At 51.6% G+C, this 18,261-nt stretch overlaps 1 protein-coding gene across 4 annotated transcripts in view; it reads right to left on the reverse strand.

Annotated features, from left to right (window-relative positions):
* Positions 1 to 1,766: 1,766 nt before the first annotated feature.
* TRAF2 (TNF receptor associated factor 2) overlaps positions 1,767 to 18,261 on the reverse strand; it is an 85,844-nt gene continuing 69,349 nt past the window's right edge. For 3 of the 4 annotated variants that reach the window (XM_029056501.2, XM_029056500.2, XM_029056507.2), the window contains 3 exons: positions 17,829 to 18,006; positions 7,513 to 7,661; positions 1,767 to 4,093 (listed from right to left, as the gene is read on the reverse strand). In XM_029056501.2, the coding sequence (XP_028912334.1) occupies positions 3,875 to 4,093; positions 7,513 to 7,661; positions 17,829 to 18,006 (546 nt within the window). In that variant the 3' untranslated portion in view covers positions 1,767 to 3,874. The remainder of the gene's footprint in view (positions 4,094 to 7,512; positions 7,662 to 17,828; positions 18,007 to 18,261) is intronic. The other variant, XM_029056506.2, reaches the window with a different exon arrangement.

Here is an 18,261-nt window from a genome sequence, read left to right on the forward strand (position 1 = left end):
TTCGGAACCCACCTTCTGGCCCCCGGCTTACTCCCAGTGCTGCTGTCACTAAGTTTGGAAGTTGCTCCTGGCATGTTGCGTGAAACTGTGGGGTCAGAGGGGAGGATTTTGCTTTCAGAAACCACTACCCCCGTCTGCCCCCCCACTCCCTTCCCTCCTGACTTCAAAAGGGGAGGAACATTTAAGACCGGGACAGGTAGCAGATGGGTTTCCGTCACCTGCATGTGACCGATGGCAACTGTCGGCTGATGGGTGCCTCGTCTTCAGTTGAGGTTCCCTGAAGCTCTGGCCTGGTCCTGGGGAGGCGGGAGGGTGGAGACCAACGGGTGCTCCAAACTCTGTGATTGCCTCATGTTCCTCAGCACTACAAGCATTCCAAACCCTCCGTCTTCCGTCCGTCTGCGGTGGCCCCACTGGAGGAGAAGCCGCTTGGACGGATTCCCTACACACCGCGGCCAGCCCCGGTGGGGTTTCGTTTCACCTTGGTTTCACCATGGCACCCGTCTCTTTACTCGGGTGGAGGTTTAACGCTTTGCGGCCCACCCACTTCGGCCGTATCTTCGATCTGAAAAGGACTGCTGTTCAGTTGGAACCCCGGGAGAAGTCCATGCTCTCACTAGAATGGGCCAGGCTTCGGAGCGTTTTCGAAGTCTGTGCTGATACAGAGCCCCATCTGTCCCAGGCCTCTGGATCAGGCCGAAACTCTGCACCGTCTAAGTGAGAGTGACGGTGGACTTTCAGGACTCTTTCCTTCTCCCAGATCCCAGGGCTGCCATCGAGCAAATCCGGAACATTGCGTTCATCTGTGCAGGTTCAACAACAACCCTGCCTTCACCCCCATGCTGCGTCAGGAGGGAGTTGGGGCTCTCCCCACATTCTTCATCCCTAACTTATTTTGAGCACAAGCAGCTGCCCTTTTCCTCGTTTTATCCTTAGGTGGTAGATGGGCATTAGCCTCTTTGGGGGGACAGGTAGCGCCCCCTCCCCCCCACCCCGATTCCTTTGCCCCTCCCAGCTCCTTCTGGCTGGGCCCAAGGGGCACCCGCAAGTCACACCACATGCAGCACTCTCTAGTGCCAAAGAGCATTGGTCTCTAACCACACCACTGAATAAAACCATACTCAAGCACTTCTACGGTCTCGGCCTTGGACGCGTACGGGGGCAGCAGGGGGAAGAGATGCCCTCACCAGCTGGCCATCTAACTGGAGGAGAGTGATTTCCTGGGTTTCAGGCTGCAGCAATGGGCTGGGGGGGGTGTCCCCCGCCTTTGCCGGGGTGCAGTGAGGAGGCGCTTATGGGGGTCTGGGCTCAAGCAAAGCAAGCCGGTAGGAGATGGGAGTTTAGCAGTAGAAGCAGGTCTTACCTCCCCCATCGCCCCCTCTCCTTTCTCCTCAAAAGAAGAAATGGGGCAGGGCTGGTATCTCTGTTTCGGAAGGAGTGGCTGGGGAACTGTGTGATGGATGCCATCTTTTCCTGCCTGCAACACACCTTATCCAGGATGTGGCTCGATTTACCTGATATCAGACTGCTGAAGCAGTGGGAGCCAGCCGCCCAGGGAAGTGGTTAGCTTCCTGCCCTCTCTGGTGTCACCCCGAAACACACACACTCTCACACTTCCCTCCCCAGAACCTGCTCAGGCAGGATGGAAAGTCTGTTCTTCCACCACCGCTTCAGGTGGGAAGGGATGATCCATTTCTAAGCTGCCTGGCACAACAGCTTCGGTACTTTCCCAGCCCAGTAACAGCCATGAGGTCAGGGAGGAAAAGGAGTGTGCAACGGTGATGGGTTTTTTTTAATGCTACAGAAAGCAGTTGGAAGGTGTGCTAGGACACCAGGCTGTTTCCCGAGGGTGCGTACACACGCACATGGACTCCATTCGTCCCCCAAGATACCCACACAGGACTTCCTTTGAGCCAAAGGGAGTTCTGTCTGATAAGAGAACCCAAGCCAAGCTGTCTTCCACCACTGCGAGATTCTTGCAGCGCTGAGTGTGGGCGACCAGGGCTCCAGAGCTCTGCACTGTGGCAGACCCCAGCTGGGTGGGGGCATGGTCACCCTCACAAGCTCTTGGTTTGCTCCTTGAGGTTCCTCCTCTCCTTGTCCAGGAAATGGCCACAGTCTTCTTCTACCCTATCCCCACCTTGTTCCGGGAGCAAAGGGTTCTTTACCCCCCAGCGCCCCTCAGATCTGGCTGCCTCCCTGGATTTCCTCTCATTCACCTGAGTGGCAGGCCCATGAAATGGGCCCAATTCGCAGTTTCGTTCTCCCTCCTAATGGCAGTGGGCCTGTGGAAGCTGCTGGACCAAAAAAAGAAGCCAGTGGTCCCAGGGAAGACCTACTTGAGCAGTAATCCGGGTGCTTCCCCAACAATGGGCATTTCAGACACTTAAGGTCATGGCTGGGGAACTACCAGATGGTAAGGAGGGGTTCCCACGGAGGAAGGGCTGGGGCATTTAGCTTCTGTGGTTACTTTGTTAAGGCACTTTCTGGGATCGAGTTCAGATTGGGGAATGGGAAGAAGGAAGGAAGCGGCAAGACAGTGGGGGGAATTCCCGGCCCAGAGCCCTTCCCTTCCTTACACATACGGGCGTGGAAGTTCTGTACTTGGGGTGGAGGTCTGAGCCCTTGGGGCTCCACGCGGGGGGAGGTTGGGAGGCGGGCGGTGAAGTATGAGGCCCGCTGTCTGCCAAAGGAAACCTTGCTCCTCGGTCCGGTGAGGAGTTGGGGTCCTGCCAAGAGCCCAGTGGTCAATGGTGGCCTGCTCTCCAGCCCCTGGGGGGAAGATGACAATCCAAGGGTCCTGTGCCCAGCAAGGAGCTCAGGAATCAAGAACTGAAGACTCTCTGGGCCTGGTCTCTCTCACTGCAGGCCTGGGGTCAGCACCAGCCCTTGGTTCTTCCTGGCGGGCGAGAGGGAGGGTCTCTGACCCCAGAAGAACCACGCGAGGATGCTGGGCTAGTCCAGTGGGTGGAAGGCTCCTCCTCCCTACCCCCAACCCCGCACCCCCAAAAAACAGGACGAGGCTGACACTGGTCCTTACCTGAGCCTGCGAGAATCACCAGAGTGGGCTTGAGCCCACGAGGAGGGACGGAGCCGCCTGTTGCCTGGTCAGCTCTGCCTCGAAATGGGCCAGACTTGCTTAGAAAAACCGAAGGCAAAAAGCTCCTAAGGCTCAATGGTCTCTCTCAATTTGCTACTGCACATGGCAGTGCAGCTCTGCTGGGGCCTGCCAGTTCTCCAGACCCAGCTGCCAATTGGATTTCCTACTTGGGTCAGAGGCAGCCAACGAAATGCTGGGATGAAGGGGGCACCAGCTTCCGCGCCCCGGGATAGAAGGGGAAAAAAGAAAAAGTCCCTCCCACCACCGGCAGTGGGTAGCCGTTCTCCCAGTGAGCCGGACAGCCTCTGGCTTGGTCTGGCTTCCTTCTGCTCCCATGTTTTCTCGGGGCCTGCAGGGCGAACGGCTCACCGAACGACAGCTCCAAAGAAATCTCCGCCGTGTCGCTCTCACCCGGCCAACCCTGGCCCATCTGGCCGCTGCCCCACGGCCCACCAGCAGCTCCTCCGTCCCTTGTGCGAGTCCCCCGAGGACCAGAGCTGGCAGGGGTGCTGGCGGTTGATGGAGCCGCTCCTCAGCACCGCTTGGAGACTTGCAGCCAGAGTCTCTCAAGCCAGCAGTCCAGAGGTCCACCTAAGGTCACATTTCCTCTCAGTTCACCCCCTCTCGGTGGGGGTGGGGTGGGTGGGCGAGGGCTCTTTTCCCTCCTAGCCACCCGTGCCTTAGACCTCTGCCCAACAACTCTGAGCGCCCCCCCGTGCCCTACAGCCTAGGCCCCGTCTGAGCCATTTTGAAGCAGATCGGCCCCGGGCTCTGTTAGAGGCCCGTCAGATCAACGATGGCCTTGATGAAGATGGCGTCGTCGCGTACGTATGAATTCTTCGACTCCATTTTGGAAACCGGACAGAAGAGGGGACAGCCACTGGCAATGTTCATGTCACTAACGGGCCTCTGGAAAGACGATGAGCTCATGTCCGGTCTGAACGCGTCAATGATGTGCTCTCTGTTGTTCTGATCCAGCAGCATCAACGTCACCTACGGGCCCGAGGGAGAGGAGAGTGGGAAACATCAAAACCCGACCCTCGTTCTGCAATGCCAGCCTGGCCTTGGATTCCCTTCTCTCGGCCGGGCAAGTCGGGGAAGGCCAGCTGTCTTTTGGGTTGCCGTTTCCAAACTCCTACCCGAGGTTCTCATCCACACGGGATGCGGCCAGAGGCTCTTCACAGGCCACCGTGAGCACGGGGGCTCACACACTGAGGTGTGACATGGAGCGTTTTTCCTCAGTAACATCTTTGTTAATATTACTCTTATTGTTGCAGCACTTACTAAGTGCCAAGCACCATTCCAAGCCCTCAGGAAGAGATGAAATAATGCAGTGGGAAACAATCTGCCCCACATGGGGCTCACGGTCTAAGTAGGAGGGAGAGGGATTATTCCCCACCTTGCAGGTGAGGAGAGTAAGGTACGGGGAAGTGGAGTGACTCATCCGAGGGCAGTCAGCAGGCAAGTGGTGGAGCTGGGATTAGAACTCAGGTCCATGGACTCCCAAGCCCGGGCTCTTTCCAGCAGGCCATGCTGCTTCCTAGCCATCTTTCCAATGCCTCCAACAAACCTCGCCACGACTGGTAGATTCTCCTGTGTGTAATCCATGCTCATTTTATCCTTTAGCTGACACACGGACACACCCACACTCACCCACTGTTGGAGATCTGGCAAAACCTCAACCTTAAAAATCCTTTGCTTTGTCACCTCCGCCCGAGCGCGGCTGGACAGTCACAGGAGAAGGCATGGCTTTGGAACCCAGGAACCCTGGATTTTCATCCCAGCTCTCAAACCCACAACAACAATAATAATTCATTAAGTACTTACTATGTGCCAAGAACTGTTCTGAGCCCTGATGTCAATACAAGAGAATCTGGTCCCCACATGGGGCTCGCAGGCTTAATCCTCATTTTCCAGATGAGGTCACCGTGGCCCAGAGAAGGGAAGTGGCTGGCCCAAGGACACACAGCAGACAGGTGGCAGAGTCGGGATTAGAACCCACACCCTCTTACTCCCAAGCCTGGGCTCTTAACACTGAGCCATGCTGCTTCTTTTCTATTTCTAGTCAAAACGCGAGCAACCCCTCCACCCCCCAGCTTCTCCAGGCTGGCCACACGCAAAAAATATTCCTTGCTGTTCCCTTTTTTCTGCTTCTGACTGCAAAAATCACATCAGCCTCTCACCATCCTCCCCATCACGAGCAAGTGGAAAGAGCCTGAGCCTCGGAGTCAGGGGGCCTCGGTTCTAGACTCGGCTCTGCCCGTTGCCTGCTGTGGGACCTTGGGTAAATCACTTTGCCCTTTGGACTGTAAGCTTACTGTGGGCAGGGAATGTGTCGGTTACATTGTTGTGTTGTACTCTTCCGAGTGCTCAGTACAGCGCTCTGCACACAGAAAACACTCAATAAATACTGAGGACTGAGCCTCAGTTCCTCATCGGTAAAATGGGGATCTGATACCTGTTCTCCCCCCGACTTAAACTGAGTCCCAAGTTAGACAGGGACTATGCTGATCTGTTTAGTTGGGTTTTTTTAATGGTATTTAAGTGCCAGGCAGGCGCTGGCCAGGTGCTTTGCTAACTACTGGGGTAGAGCCAAGATAATCTGGATGGACACAGGCCATGGACCACAGGGGGCTTCACGGCCCTAATCCCCATTTTCCAGATGAGGTGACTGAGGCCAAGAGAAGTTAAGTGTCTTGCCCAAGGTCACAGAGCAGACAAGTGGCGGAGCTGGGATCAGAACCCGGGTCCTTCTGACTCCCAGGCCATGCTACTCCTCTGATCATCTTGTATCTACCCCAGTGCTTAGTTCAGTGCTTGGCACTTAAGTAAGCACTTGACAAATAGTATCATTATTACTTCCGCCCCCACCCAGTGATCCCTTTCCATCTCTTCCTCCCCTTTTCCTCCTACTGCTGTAACAGGCCTAAATCCTTCTAAGCCTGCCATCCAGAAAAAAAAAAATAGGCATTCTCCGGGCTTTTCTCAAACCAGAAGCCCACACCTCTCAAGATCCTTTCTAAAATTTCTCCAACAACCCTAACCTAGGAAGGATCTTGAGGTTAGGGCAGATGTAAAGTGGCTCAGTGGAAAGAGCCTGGGCTTCGGAGTCAGAGGCCATGAGTTCGACTCCTGGCTCTGACACTTGTTAGCTGTGTGACTGTGGGCAAGTCATTTAACTTCTCTGGGCCTCAGGTACCTCATCTGTAAAATGGGGATTAACTGTGAGCCTCACTTGGGACAACGTGATGACCCTGTATCCACTCCAGCGCTTAGAACAGTGCTCTGCACGCAGTAAGAGCTTAACAAATACCAACATTATTATTATATAAAGGGTAGGAGAGGAGCTGAGAAGCAGCGTGGCTCAGTGGAAAGAGCACGGGCTTTGGAGTCACAGGCCACGGGTTCAAATCCGGCTTGGCCACTTGTCAGCTGTGTGACTATGGGCAAGTCACTTCACTTCTCGGTGCCTCAGTTACCTCATCTGTAAAATGGGGATTAAGACTGTGAGCCCCACGTGGGACAACCTGATTCCCCTGTGTCTATCCCAGCGCTTAGAACAGTGCTCGGCACATAGTAAGCGCTTAACAAATACCAACATTATTACTATTATTAAGAGCCCGGGCCTGGGAGGCAGAGGTCTTGGGTTCTCATCCTGGCTCCATCACTCATCAGCTGTGTGACTTTGGGTGACTCTGGGCCTCAGTTACCTCATCTGGAAAATGGGGATTAGGACTGTGAGCCCCACGTGGGACAACCCTTTATCTCCCCCTGCCCCTGCCCAGTGGTCAGAACAGTGCTTGGCCCAGAGTAAGCGCATCACAAATCCCATCATTATTAGAGGAAAAGAACTGGGAAGGGGAGGAGAAATGTTTATTTTCTGGCTGGGTGGGACACAAGTGGAACGAAGAAAAGAAACAGGGTGAAAAATAAAAGCCAAGACGCCTGGTCAGATCTTGATCTGATGGCTTAGGTTTGGATTTGCCAAAGTCAGTGCTTGTCGATAGACGAAGGAATTTCTGTTTCAGAGCCACTGACAAGTGGAATTTGTTGATGACTGTACTTTAGGCTTTTAGTTTTAGATCATCTGTCATTAATGCTGTTCTGTCTTAAGAAACCCTACTTTCCCCGGGGAAAACTGTATTCCCTCTTTTCTAATTCTCATACCCCTAATCTATTTTAATGCCTGTCCCCCCGAGCCCAGAGCCCAAAATTCCCCCGACAGACTCGAAGATCCCCCCAGAGTGGGCAAGGGTCGTGTCTACTGACTGACTCTGTTGTACTGCCCTCTCCCCAGTGCTCACTAAGCACCACCAATGGCCCGAATGACAGACAGCCTGGTAATCCCTGACCTAGGAAGTCACAGCTGGGGAGGGGGCCACCAGAGGCCCATTGGGCAGCAGCAGGCTCACCTTCTGGTTGAAGGGCCAGCGGAGAAGTGCGTCATTCAGTCCTTTCATCACCACGAAGAAGAGGGAGAGGTGAGTCCCCCGACCGGTGCCATCCCCATTCAGATAGATTCGCAGACACATCTTATAGCCATACTTGCTGGTGTAGAAGGCTATGAAATGGGGAGGGGCGGAGAGGGAAAAAAAGCGTATCTGTAACTACCCATGCGAAGCTCAAGAGAGCGTGTAGGGAGAGGGCAAACCAGACTCTGTTCCCCTACGGTTGTCTCTGGCTCTATCTGAGCTCTGGACCAACCTGGCTTTTCCTTGTCTGGAAACCCCAAAGGAGGGCTAGCGTCTAGGCCGGACCAGTCCAATCCATCGTATTTATTGAGCGCTTCCTCGAACAGGTCACTGTACTAAGTGCTTGGGAGAACACGACAAGGTAACCAACAGATTCCCTGCCCATCATGAGCTTACAATGTAGAGAGGGAGGCAGATGTTAATATAAACAAGTAGTTGACAGATATGTACATAAGTGTTGCGGGGCTGGGAAGGGGAATGAATAAAGAGAGTGGGTCAGGGCGACGCAGAAGGGAGTGGGAGAAGGGGAAAGGAGGGGGCGGTCAGGGAAGGCCTCTTGGAGGAGATGGGCCTTCAATAAGGCTTTGAAGGGGGTGGGTTGGGGGAGCGATCACCCGTCGGATGCGAAAAGGGAAGGTGTTCTGGGCTAGAGGCAGGATGTGGGTGAAAGGGCGGCAGCGAGATGGACGAGATCGAGGTACGAGATCGAGATCGAGCAGGTTGGTAGTAGAGGAGTGAAGTGTGTGATCTGGGTTGAGTAAGAGAGTAGCGAGGTGAGTTAGGAGGGGGAGAGGCAGGGGAAGAAAAATGACCAGTAATACCAACGACCGTGTGATCTGTGAAGCACTCACCGTGTGCAAAGCAGTGTTCTACATGCCAGGATTACTACAAGTTAATGGGGTCGTAAACTGACCCCATTCCACATAGGGTTCACACTCTGAGGAGGAGGTAGAACGGAGATTGAATTCCCCATTTACAGATCAAGAAAATCAGGCCCAGAAAAGAGAAGTGACTTGTCCAAGGTCATGCCATAAGTAACTGGTAGAGCTGGGATAAGAACCCAGGCCCTCTGACTCCCAGGCCTGGGCTCTTTCCACGAGGCCAGCCACGCTGCTTCTCAGTAGATAGAAATCATCCATCATCTTTTTCCTTTCTCTCTACACTCAGCCTTCCAGGATGGAAACTAAAAATCCCCCCCAGGGGATTTTTGTGGATTCTTCTGCGTATTGTCCATGTTAATATTGTGTTCGTTGAGACTTTACTCTGTGTCAAGGACTGTTCCAAGTGCTGGGGGAGATACAAGCCGACAGGGTAGGACACAACTCGCAGTCTATGGAGGAGGGAGACTAGGTATTTAATCCCCATTTTACAGATGTGGGAACCGAGGCACAGAGAAGCAAAGTGACTTGCCCACGGTCACAGGCAAAAGGCAGAACCGGATTCCTAAAGAATTATACAATCTAGGGATAAAATTCTAAATGCTCAATTCAACTGACTGTGGGAAAGCAGTAGAAAAGAGGATAGCCAGCACCCAGAGAGGTTGTGGTAAAAGTTGTTTGTGAAGTCAGTTTCCAGGGTGGCCAAGACCCTGGACCCAAGATCCAAGGGAGTATTCATGGAGATGCCATGTTGTTCATGAGCTAATTTCAGGGTGTGGAAACAAAGAATGCTGTTTGGTTCAAGTGGCAATAAACCTGGAAGTAAGGGTCAGCTGTGGAAATAGTAAGACAAAACAAAACCACTCAGAAAGTTATTAAAAAATGCACAAATCCCTAATAACCCACTCTTTCTAGGGCTCGCAGCCTGCCCCGACTAATCTCTGTTGCCCAAGATCTTCAACATCTCTCTCTCCTTGTGCTTACACGACCCATATAAAAATAATAATGGTGATATTTTGTTAAGTTCTTACTGTGTGCTAGGCGCTAAGGTAATCTGATCATATTAGATAAAGAGGCCAAGTCCAGGCTAAACACAACTCCCCTGCAATACCAAAAAAGTCTGCCCTGAGCGTGAGGTTTTTTGAGAAAATCAGATTCAACATTTGCAACAATGGATACATGAACGTGGTAGCCTCTCCACCCAACTCTTTCCACATTCAATTCTTCACCAAGTGCTTCATTCAAAATTCCTGAGTAGCATGAATCATGATGGAAAAATTTCACTTGACCTTTCCCACATCCTTAAAGGCAATTCTCATTTCATGCGAGTACAAACCCTTCGGGCCTGTTCTCAATCTGCCCTATGAAATGAGTGGGAAAATCCAGTCTGTTTGAGAGGAGGTAAAGAGGATGCACTTATCGCATGAAGGTGGAGTTCCTGGTTGAGAAACGTGGATTTTTAAGAGTTAGTTGTGATTCTGGAGGTTACTCTCTTATCCCTCTCTTTCCTTTTCTTTAAAGCTCATATTTTTCTGCCTCTTCCACCCACTCCAATTTCTAGTTATTGTCTACCACTCCCCAGCTCCTCCTTCCAACTCTGAACCATTTTGATCCCCTTCTCACATCCCCCTCTTTCTGTGTCCTCGGGGACTTCAAACATCCACACAGACGTTTCCATCCACCGTCCACTCCTGCTCCACCCATCCGTCACACACTCACCCGCTTAAGTGCCCACTAGACCATATAATCTCTAGTTACTGTTCAATCTCTACTTTTTTTTATGGTATTGTTAACCACTTACTAGGTGCCAGGCACTCTTCTAAGCGCTGGGGTAGAAACAAGGTAATCAGTTTGGACATGGTTCCCAACCCACGTGTGGCTCATGGTCTTGATCTCCATTTTACTGATGACGCAACTGAGGCACTAAGAAGTGAAGTGCGAAGTGAAGTGAGCATGCCCAGGCCATTGCTCTATCTACTAGGCCACGCTGCTTCCCTCCCCTCACCAACTCTGAAATTCCTCTCTCAGACCACGACCTCCTCACCTGCTCTCTTTCCTACACACGCCCACCCCGCCGCCCCATTCCCCCATGGAGACCACCTCCATTCTCTTGAGAAGCTGCATATAAGGAGCGCAGCTCAGCAGAAAGAGTCCGGGCTGGGGAGTCAGAGGTCCTGGGTTCTCATCCTGGCCCCACCCCTTGTCAGCTGTGGGACTGTGGGCAGGTCACTTCACTTCTCTGGGCCTCAGTGGCCTCCTCTGGAAAATGGGGATGAAGTCTGTGAGCCCCGTGTGGGACCGCCTCATGACCTTGTATTTGCCCCGGTGCTCAGAAGAGTGCTCGGCACATAGTAAGCGCTTAACAAATACTATCATTGTGGTCATGGGTTTGAATTCCGTCTCTGCCACTTGGCAGCTATGTGACTGTGGGCAAGTCACTTAACTTCTCTGGGCCTCAGTTACCTCATCTGGAAAATGGGGATTAAGATTGTGAGCCTCACGTGGGACAATCTGATTACCCCGTATCTACCCTGGCTCTGCACATAGTAAGCGCTTAACAAATACCAACATTATTATTATTATTATTGTTATTTGACTTCCTCCAATATGCTAAATCTATTGTGCCCAATTGGGTCTCCATCTTCAGTACTACTTTCTCTCATCTCAGGAAATGCCAGAGCCGACAACCGCCCTCTCCACTGAATGCTATCTCGAATCGCTAATCTGTGAATTTGGACCACTCCCACAGTCCGCTTCCTCTGCTTCTCTGCCCGAGACGGGAGTGCTGCCGGGTGGGGGGGAGCCAGACATCCGTCTGACCATGTCCACCTTAAATTGACTCTCATTTCCTTCAATTCGGCCCTCTCCTCTGCCCTACAAAAATACGTCTTTCTAAATTCACTCCCACCGCCCACCAGCTGTTCCAGACTTTCGTCTTCCTTCTCAAATGTCTTCTCCCTCCCCCGCCACCCCCGCCATCTCTTTCCCCTAGTGACCTGGTCACATACTTTACAAAACGAAAAACATCAGGCGTAATCGCCCTAAAATCACCACCCTTTCCCCTCCAGTCCCCAAACTGCCTCCACCATCTTCCAAACTTCCCAGCAGGATCTCAGGATCTCTTGCCACCTCTCAAAATCAACCCCTCTCCACCTGTGCTTCTGACCTCACCTCTTCCTACCTTATTAAACTTCTTGCACCTCTCTTCTCTAGTTGATGGCTCTCAACTGTTCAGGCTCCTTCCCTACCGCTTCAAAACAAGGTTTCGAAACCCATAGCTTGAAAAAACCCTCCCTCTGCCTCACAGCTCCCTCCGGTTACCGCCCCCTCTCCCTGCTGCCATTAATATCCAGACTTCTTTTCAGAAAAGAACCCAGACCCGACACAGGCCAGGATGTTAGGAGGACCTGGGTTCTAATCCCGGCTCCACCACTCTGTGACCTTCAGAAGTGTGGTGTTCGTTGAGCGCTTACTACGTGCCAGTGCCAGTGCCCCTGAGGTGGACTCGAGCAAATCAGGTTGGCCACAGTCCCCGTCCCATGGGGTCTCCCAGTCTCAATCCCCATTTTACAGATGAGGTAACTGAGGGATAGAGAAGTGAATTGATTTCCCCAAGGGCACCCAGCACATAAGTGGCCAAGCCGAGATTAGAACCCATATCCTTCTGACTCCCAGGCCCGTGTTTTATCCACTGCCCCAGGCTGGCAAGTCACTTCTCTTTTCTGGGCTTCAGGGATCCAGTGCTTGGCATATAGTAAGCGCTTAACAAGTACCAAAATTATTATTGTTAATAGCTGCCTCCCAGGTCCGTGCTCTATCCGCTAAGTCATGTTGCGTCTTGAGAGAGAAGTAACTCCTGAAGAGAGTTGTTTCCACCCACTGTCTCCACTTGTCTCCTCCCATTATTGATTTGCCTCCTCCAATTCAGTTTCCTCCCACTTCAATCACTGGTAGGTAGCCAGTGATTTTCTTCTCACCAAATCGAACAGCCTCTTCTCCCTCCTAATCCTCCTTGACCGCTAGGCTGCCTTCAACACTGTGGACCACCCCCTTTCTCCTAGAAACTGCGTCCAAGCTTGGCTTCAAAGACACTATTCTCTCTTGATTTTCCCCCAACGTCTCCGGCAGTTCCTTCTCGGTCTCCTCCTCTGTCTCCTACCCTTTGACAGTGGGGAGCCCCCTTAAGGCTCGGTTCCAGGTCCCCCCACCTGCGCCCACTCCTTCAGAGAACTAATTCGCTCCTGTGGCTTCAACTACCACCTCGATGTGTTCCGTCTCCATCCCTGACCTCCCTCCTCTCCCCCCCCGTCTTCGGGCCACTTCGACCTGGACGTTCACCCAGAGCCTCAACTGAACACGTCTGCCAAAGAACTCTTTGTCCGTCCTGTCTTTCCCCTTATGGTAGACAATACTGCCATCTTCTCAACTCACAAACCGGTAACTCTGGCACTGCCCTGGACCCATCTCTCTCAGGCAAACCACACATTCAATCCGTCCCCAAATGGGGCTGAACTGACCCTTCACAACATCACTAAATTTTACCCTTTCCTCTCCCTCCAAACAGCTACTGTGCTTAGCCAACCACCTATCCTATCCCACCCGGACTACCGCCTAGCCTTTTCATTGTCCTCCCTACTCCTCCCTCTCCCCAATCCAGTACAGACTTCACTCCACTCCCCTGATAACTTTTCTAAAAATTAAAAAAAAGAAAGAAATTCAGTCCCTATCTCCTCTCTCTGCAGAAACCTCCAGTGAGCGCCTATCCGCCTCCACATCAAATAGAAACTATTTATCATCGGCTGTAAAGCACTCAGTCACCTCAGCCCCTTCTACCTCACCTCCTCCAGCGTCAGCGTGCTCACTGTGTCCTGATCTCGTCTGTCTCTCCGCCAACCCCTTTCACACGTCCTACCTCGGGGCTGGAACTTCCTCCAACTGTGTCCAACCTTGTTACCTTTTATTTTACCCAGCACTTAAGACGGCACTTGATGCATAGTAAGTGCTTACCAAATACCAAAATGATTATTACAATTATTATTATCAACTGCCTTCTTTAAAGAGAAGTAAATAATGATATTATTTTCCCCATATTAAGTATGAAATAGGTACATATCTTAGCAAAATGTCATCAGACCCAAAAGGAGTAACTTTAACTTATATATTAACATAAATCTGGATGTGGCTCACTGGAAAGAGTGGGGGCTTGGGAGTCAGTGGTCAAGGGTTCTAATCCCGGCTCCGCCTTCAGTCAGCTATGTGACCTTGGGCAAATCACTTAACTTCTCTGTGCCTCAGTTACCTCATCTGTCAAATTGGGATTAAAATTGTGAGCCCCACGTGGGACACCTGATCACTTTGTATCCTCCAGCGCTTAGAACAGTGCTTTGCACATAGTAAGCACTTAACAAATACCACAATTTATTTTTTTTTATTTTTTCTCCTTTCATCAATCAGCCAATGGTTTTTAATCAGCACTTCCTGTGCGCAGAATATTTATTTACATATCTTTTTATTTATATTAATGTCTGTCTCCCCCACTAGACTGTGAGCTCCCTTTGGGTAGGGGATGTGATATCATATTGTACTCTCCCCAAGCACTTACTACTGTGCTTTTCACCCAGTGAATGCTCAATAAGTTTGATTATTAATAATAATAATCATACTGTACTAGGTGCTGGGGAGAGTACAACAGAATAGAGGTGGAAGACACATACCCTGCCCACCAGGAGCATACAGTCTAGAGGCGAAGCTAGGCGTTCATATTAATAAATTACAGATTTTTTTAGTGGTGTCAGTTAAGTACTTACTGTGTGTCAAGCTCTGTTCTGAGCATTGGGGGTAGATTCAGGATCATCGGGTTGAAAACGGGCCCTTGTCCCCATACGGACCACAGTCCAAAATTCCTCATTTTACAGATGATGCAACTGAGGCACAGAGCAGTGAAGTGACTTGCCCAGGATCAAAGAGCAGGTAAGTGGTGGTGCCCGGGATGAGAACCTAGGTTCTCTGACTTCCAGGATCGGGCTTTTTCATCTAGGCCAGGCTGCTTTTCCTAGTACCTAAGCACTAGGGGCTGAGGGTGAGACAAATAAAGATAAAAAATCTTTCAACTTTTAAAGGTCTCTCCTGCTTTCCCTAGATTAAAAGGGGTTTTTAAAATATTAAAAAACCATGAGATTTCCATACCAAAAATGTTCAGAAACCTACCTGTTCCAAGGAGCAGATCTGATATATTCCCCTCAGTACCGTGTTTCAAAGTGATATTTCAACTGAAAGTCATCACTGAACATTGTTCTATTCAATGCTGGGGAGTGAGAGTCGGAGGGGGAGACCAGCCAAATTCAAAAGAAAGCAGAGTTCCTTGAATGGCGGAGATTTTGGACAACAGAGGACTAAACAACACGGTGCTTTGCCATCTGAAAAAATATTCCTTCTAAGCCACATGAGAAGCAGCATGCCTAGTGGATATAGCACGGGCCCAGAAGTCAGAGGGTCAGGGTTTCCAATCCTGTGCTCCCCCACTTGTCCACTGTGACCCTGGGCAGGTCCCTTCACTTCTCTGTGCCTCAGTTCCCTCATCTGCAAAACGGGAATTAAGACCGTGAGCCCTGAGTGGGACAGGGAGCCTGTCCAACCCCATTATCTTCTATCTGCCTCAACACTAGGAGATTGCCTGGCACAGAGTAAGGGCTTAACAAATACCATGATTTGAGAAGCAGCGTGGCTCAGTGGAAAGAGCCCAGGCTTGGGAGTCAGAGGATGTGGGTTCTAATCCCGGCTCTGCTGCCAGTCTGCTGGGGGACCTTGGGCGAGTTGCTTCGCTTCTCTGTGCCTCAGTTCCCTCATCTGAAAAACGGGGATGAAGACCGTGAGCCCCACATGGGACAAGCTCATCACCTTGTATCTACCCTATAGCTCAGAACAGTAAGCGCTTCACAAATACCATCATCATCATTATTGTTATTATGATGTCACGGGACCCAGAAAGCCTGGATCCCCTTGGCTTGCCGGTCAGTCCGGGGTATTTACTGAGCGCTTATTGTGTGCAGCGCAGTGGGCTAACACTTGGGAAGAGTACAGTAGCACAATAAACAGAAATCTTCTCTGCCCACGACAAGCTTAGAGCCCAAAGGACGGGCTCACAGTCCAGAGCTTGGATAGGAAAGGTTGGGGGCCCAGGGCACTTTGGATTTAGCCCTGGGCTGGAGAGGCTAGTGTGCTCACCCTAGGAGGGCCAATAAGGTACAGAGAAGGCAGCCAGCTGGGAGGCGACTCTCGAAACTCATTTCCAACAACAAACATCAGTAATTTTACACAATTCTATTAAGAGCCCCGCCCCCTCAGGGTCTCAACCGGAGAGTCCTCTACCGATCTTGACTACAGGAGAGAGAGTCTAAGGGAGGCCTGCCTATTCCATGCTAGATTGGCTGGTGGCCGGCGAGTGGTGGGCCATCTGAGCGGCAGCCCAGGAGAGGGTCAAGGGCAGGGACTCGAGATTACCATGCGGGAGGACGTGACAGTCACCCACTTCTGCCTTTCCACCACGAAAACTCTGTGGATCCACCAGCGGGATGACCATGGTGGGGCATTCTGGGAGAGAGGTGTCCACGGCTTTGCCATGGGTCGGAGACAACTCGGCAGTGTGAGTCAAGACAAGGAGGGGCTGGTGCCATGCTCCGCCCACTCGGGAAGTACTCGGTGTACCCGACTCGTGGGTCTCTGGTGGCCCACTGAAAGGAGCCCCCCGGCAGGCTGCTTTAAATGGGGCCCGTTTGAATCGAGCTCCCGCTGTGCCAACTGGTCCTGCTATCCACCTCTTTCCCGAACGGATCCTCATTCTTCCCCTCAGGGACTTGGGGCTTTTCTAATTGGGGGTCTGAACATCCTGCTCTCCCCCTGAAAGAGAGGGTTTGTTTCCCGGCAGGTTGCCATCAGCAACTAGGGTTTGTTCATTTCTCTCTTTATGGTCGAGGCTAGTAGAGTTTGTTTGGAGGGGGAAAGTGTCAGTTGTCCTCTAAGTGTAAAGATGCAGTGTGGCCTTGTAATAATAATAATACTATATGTAGAGCGCTGCTCTAAGCGCTGGGGAGATACACGGTAATTACGTTGTCCCATGTGAGGCTCACAGCTACATCCCCATTTTACAGATGAGGGAACTGAGGCCCAGAGAAGTGAAGTGACTTGCTCACAGTCACACAGATGATAAGTGGCAGAGCCCAGTGACGATGTTGGTATTTGTTAAGTGCTTACTATATGCAGAGCACTGTTCTAAGCACTGAAGTAGACAAAGGGTAATCAGACTGTCCCATGCGAGGCTTACAGTCTTAAACCCCATTTTCCTGATGAGGTAACTGAGGCCCAGAGAAGAAGTGACTTGCCCACAGTCACACAGCTGACAATCGGCAGAGCCGGGATTCAAACCCATGACCTCTGACTCCCAAGCCCGAGCTCTTTCCACTGAGCTATGCTGCTTCCCATAAGTGAAAAGTGAAAGCAGCCCAGACCTGGGACTTAGAGGCCCTGGGTTCTACTCCCAGTTCCACCACTTCTCTGCTGGGTGACCTCGGGATGGTCACTCCACTTCTCTGGGGCTCCGTGTCTTCATCCGGAATATGGGGATTAAGACTGTGAGCCCCACGTGGGACCCGGACTCTGTCCACCCCGATGATCTCGAATCTATCCCAGTGCTCAGTACAGTGCCTGGCACGTAGTGAGCACTTAACAAATACCATTCAGAAAGAAAAAAACAGGGCAGAGACAAACGCCAAGTCTGAATCAGTCAGTACTCCCTCTCAAAACAAAGTTCGATGCCTTTTTCTACGGCCTCCCTCTGGCCTGGAACTCCCTCGCCCGTCCACATCCAACAGACCACCACCCTCCCGACTTTCAAAGTGAAATTCCACTCCTCCATGAGCCCTTCCTCAATTAAGCCCCCTTCTCCCAACCCCCCTCAATGTCTGCATCTTTGACGCCCTCAAACTGTACCTTTTAGATGCTCGATTTTCACGCCACCCTCCGTTCCCCCACCGCACTTCTGTACAGATCTTAATTTATATATTTATATTCATGTGCCTCCCCCCGAGACTGTAAGCTCCTTAAGGGGAGGGAACGTTTCTCCCGACTATGCCATACTGCGCTCTCCCAAGTGCTCAGTACAGTGCTATACATATGGTAAGCACTCAATAAATACCATCGACTGATGGACTGACTGGGGCATAGGGGATAAGAAGTCAAGCATCTCATTCGTGGCCCCCACTTGAGTTTCATATATCAATCTCAGCACCCCACTCTTCAGGTCCACCCGAGAAATTCACGGGAGGGGGTGGAAGAGCGGGGCGATCCCCGACTCCAGTTATCGGCCCGTTTCTAGATTCTGACCTGGGGAGAAGATGGCGGGAGACCTGCCGGCTAGAGCTTCCTGGCGTTTCCTGGAAAAATCTGTAATCTTCCAGATGAAGATCCCGTCGTACGTGGAAGCCTCCATGTCGTGGATCTGCTGCTGCATGTCTGCCATGGCCAGGTCTTTCAAACCAATGCTCCTTTCCAGCTGCTGGACCTGACGGTTAGAGACGGTCGCAAGCGCCCAGCCCTTCCGCCCTCAATGGGCAATGAGGCTGCCTGATCGTTGTCCCCGTTAGATTGGGAGCAGGTTCCAGGAGACACTTTACCCCAATTTGGTACCCCAGAAAAATGCAAAAAAGAGGAAGAAACCAACATACCCCCCACCCTGGACCCATTTTCCCTGCTCTAAACTTTCACTCAGTTCCAACAGAGCATCCAGCATAATCCACTCAGGCACAGCCACACCAGA

This window comes from Ornithorhynchus anatinus, chromosome Y3, assembly GCF_004115215.2.
Source record: "Ornithorhynchus anatinus isolate Pmale09 chromosome Y3, mOrnAna1.pri.v4, whole genome shotgun sequence".
NCBI lineage: Eukaryota > Metazoa > Chordata > Mammalia > Monotremata > Ornithorhynchidae > Ornithorhynchus > Ornithorhynchus anatinus.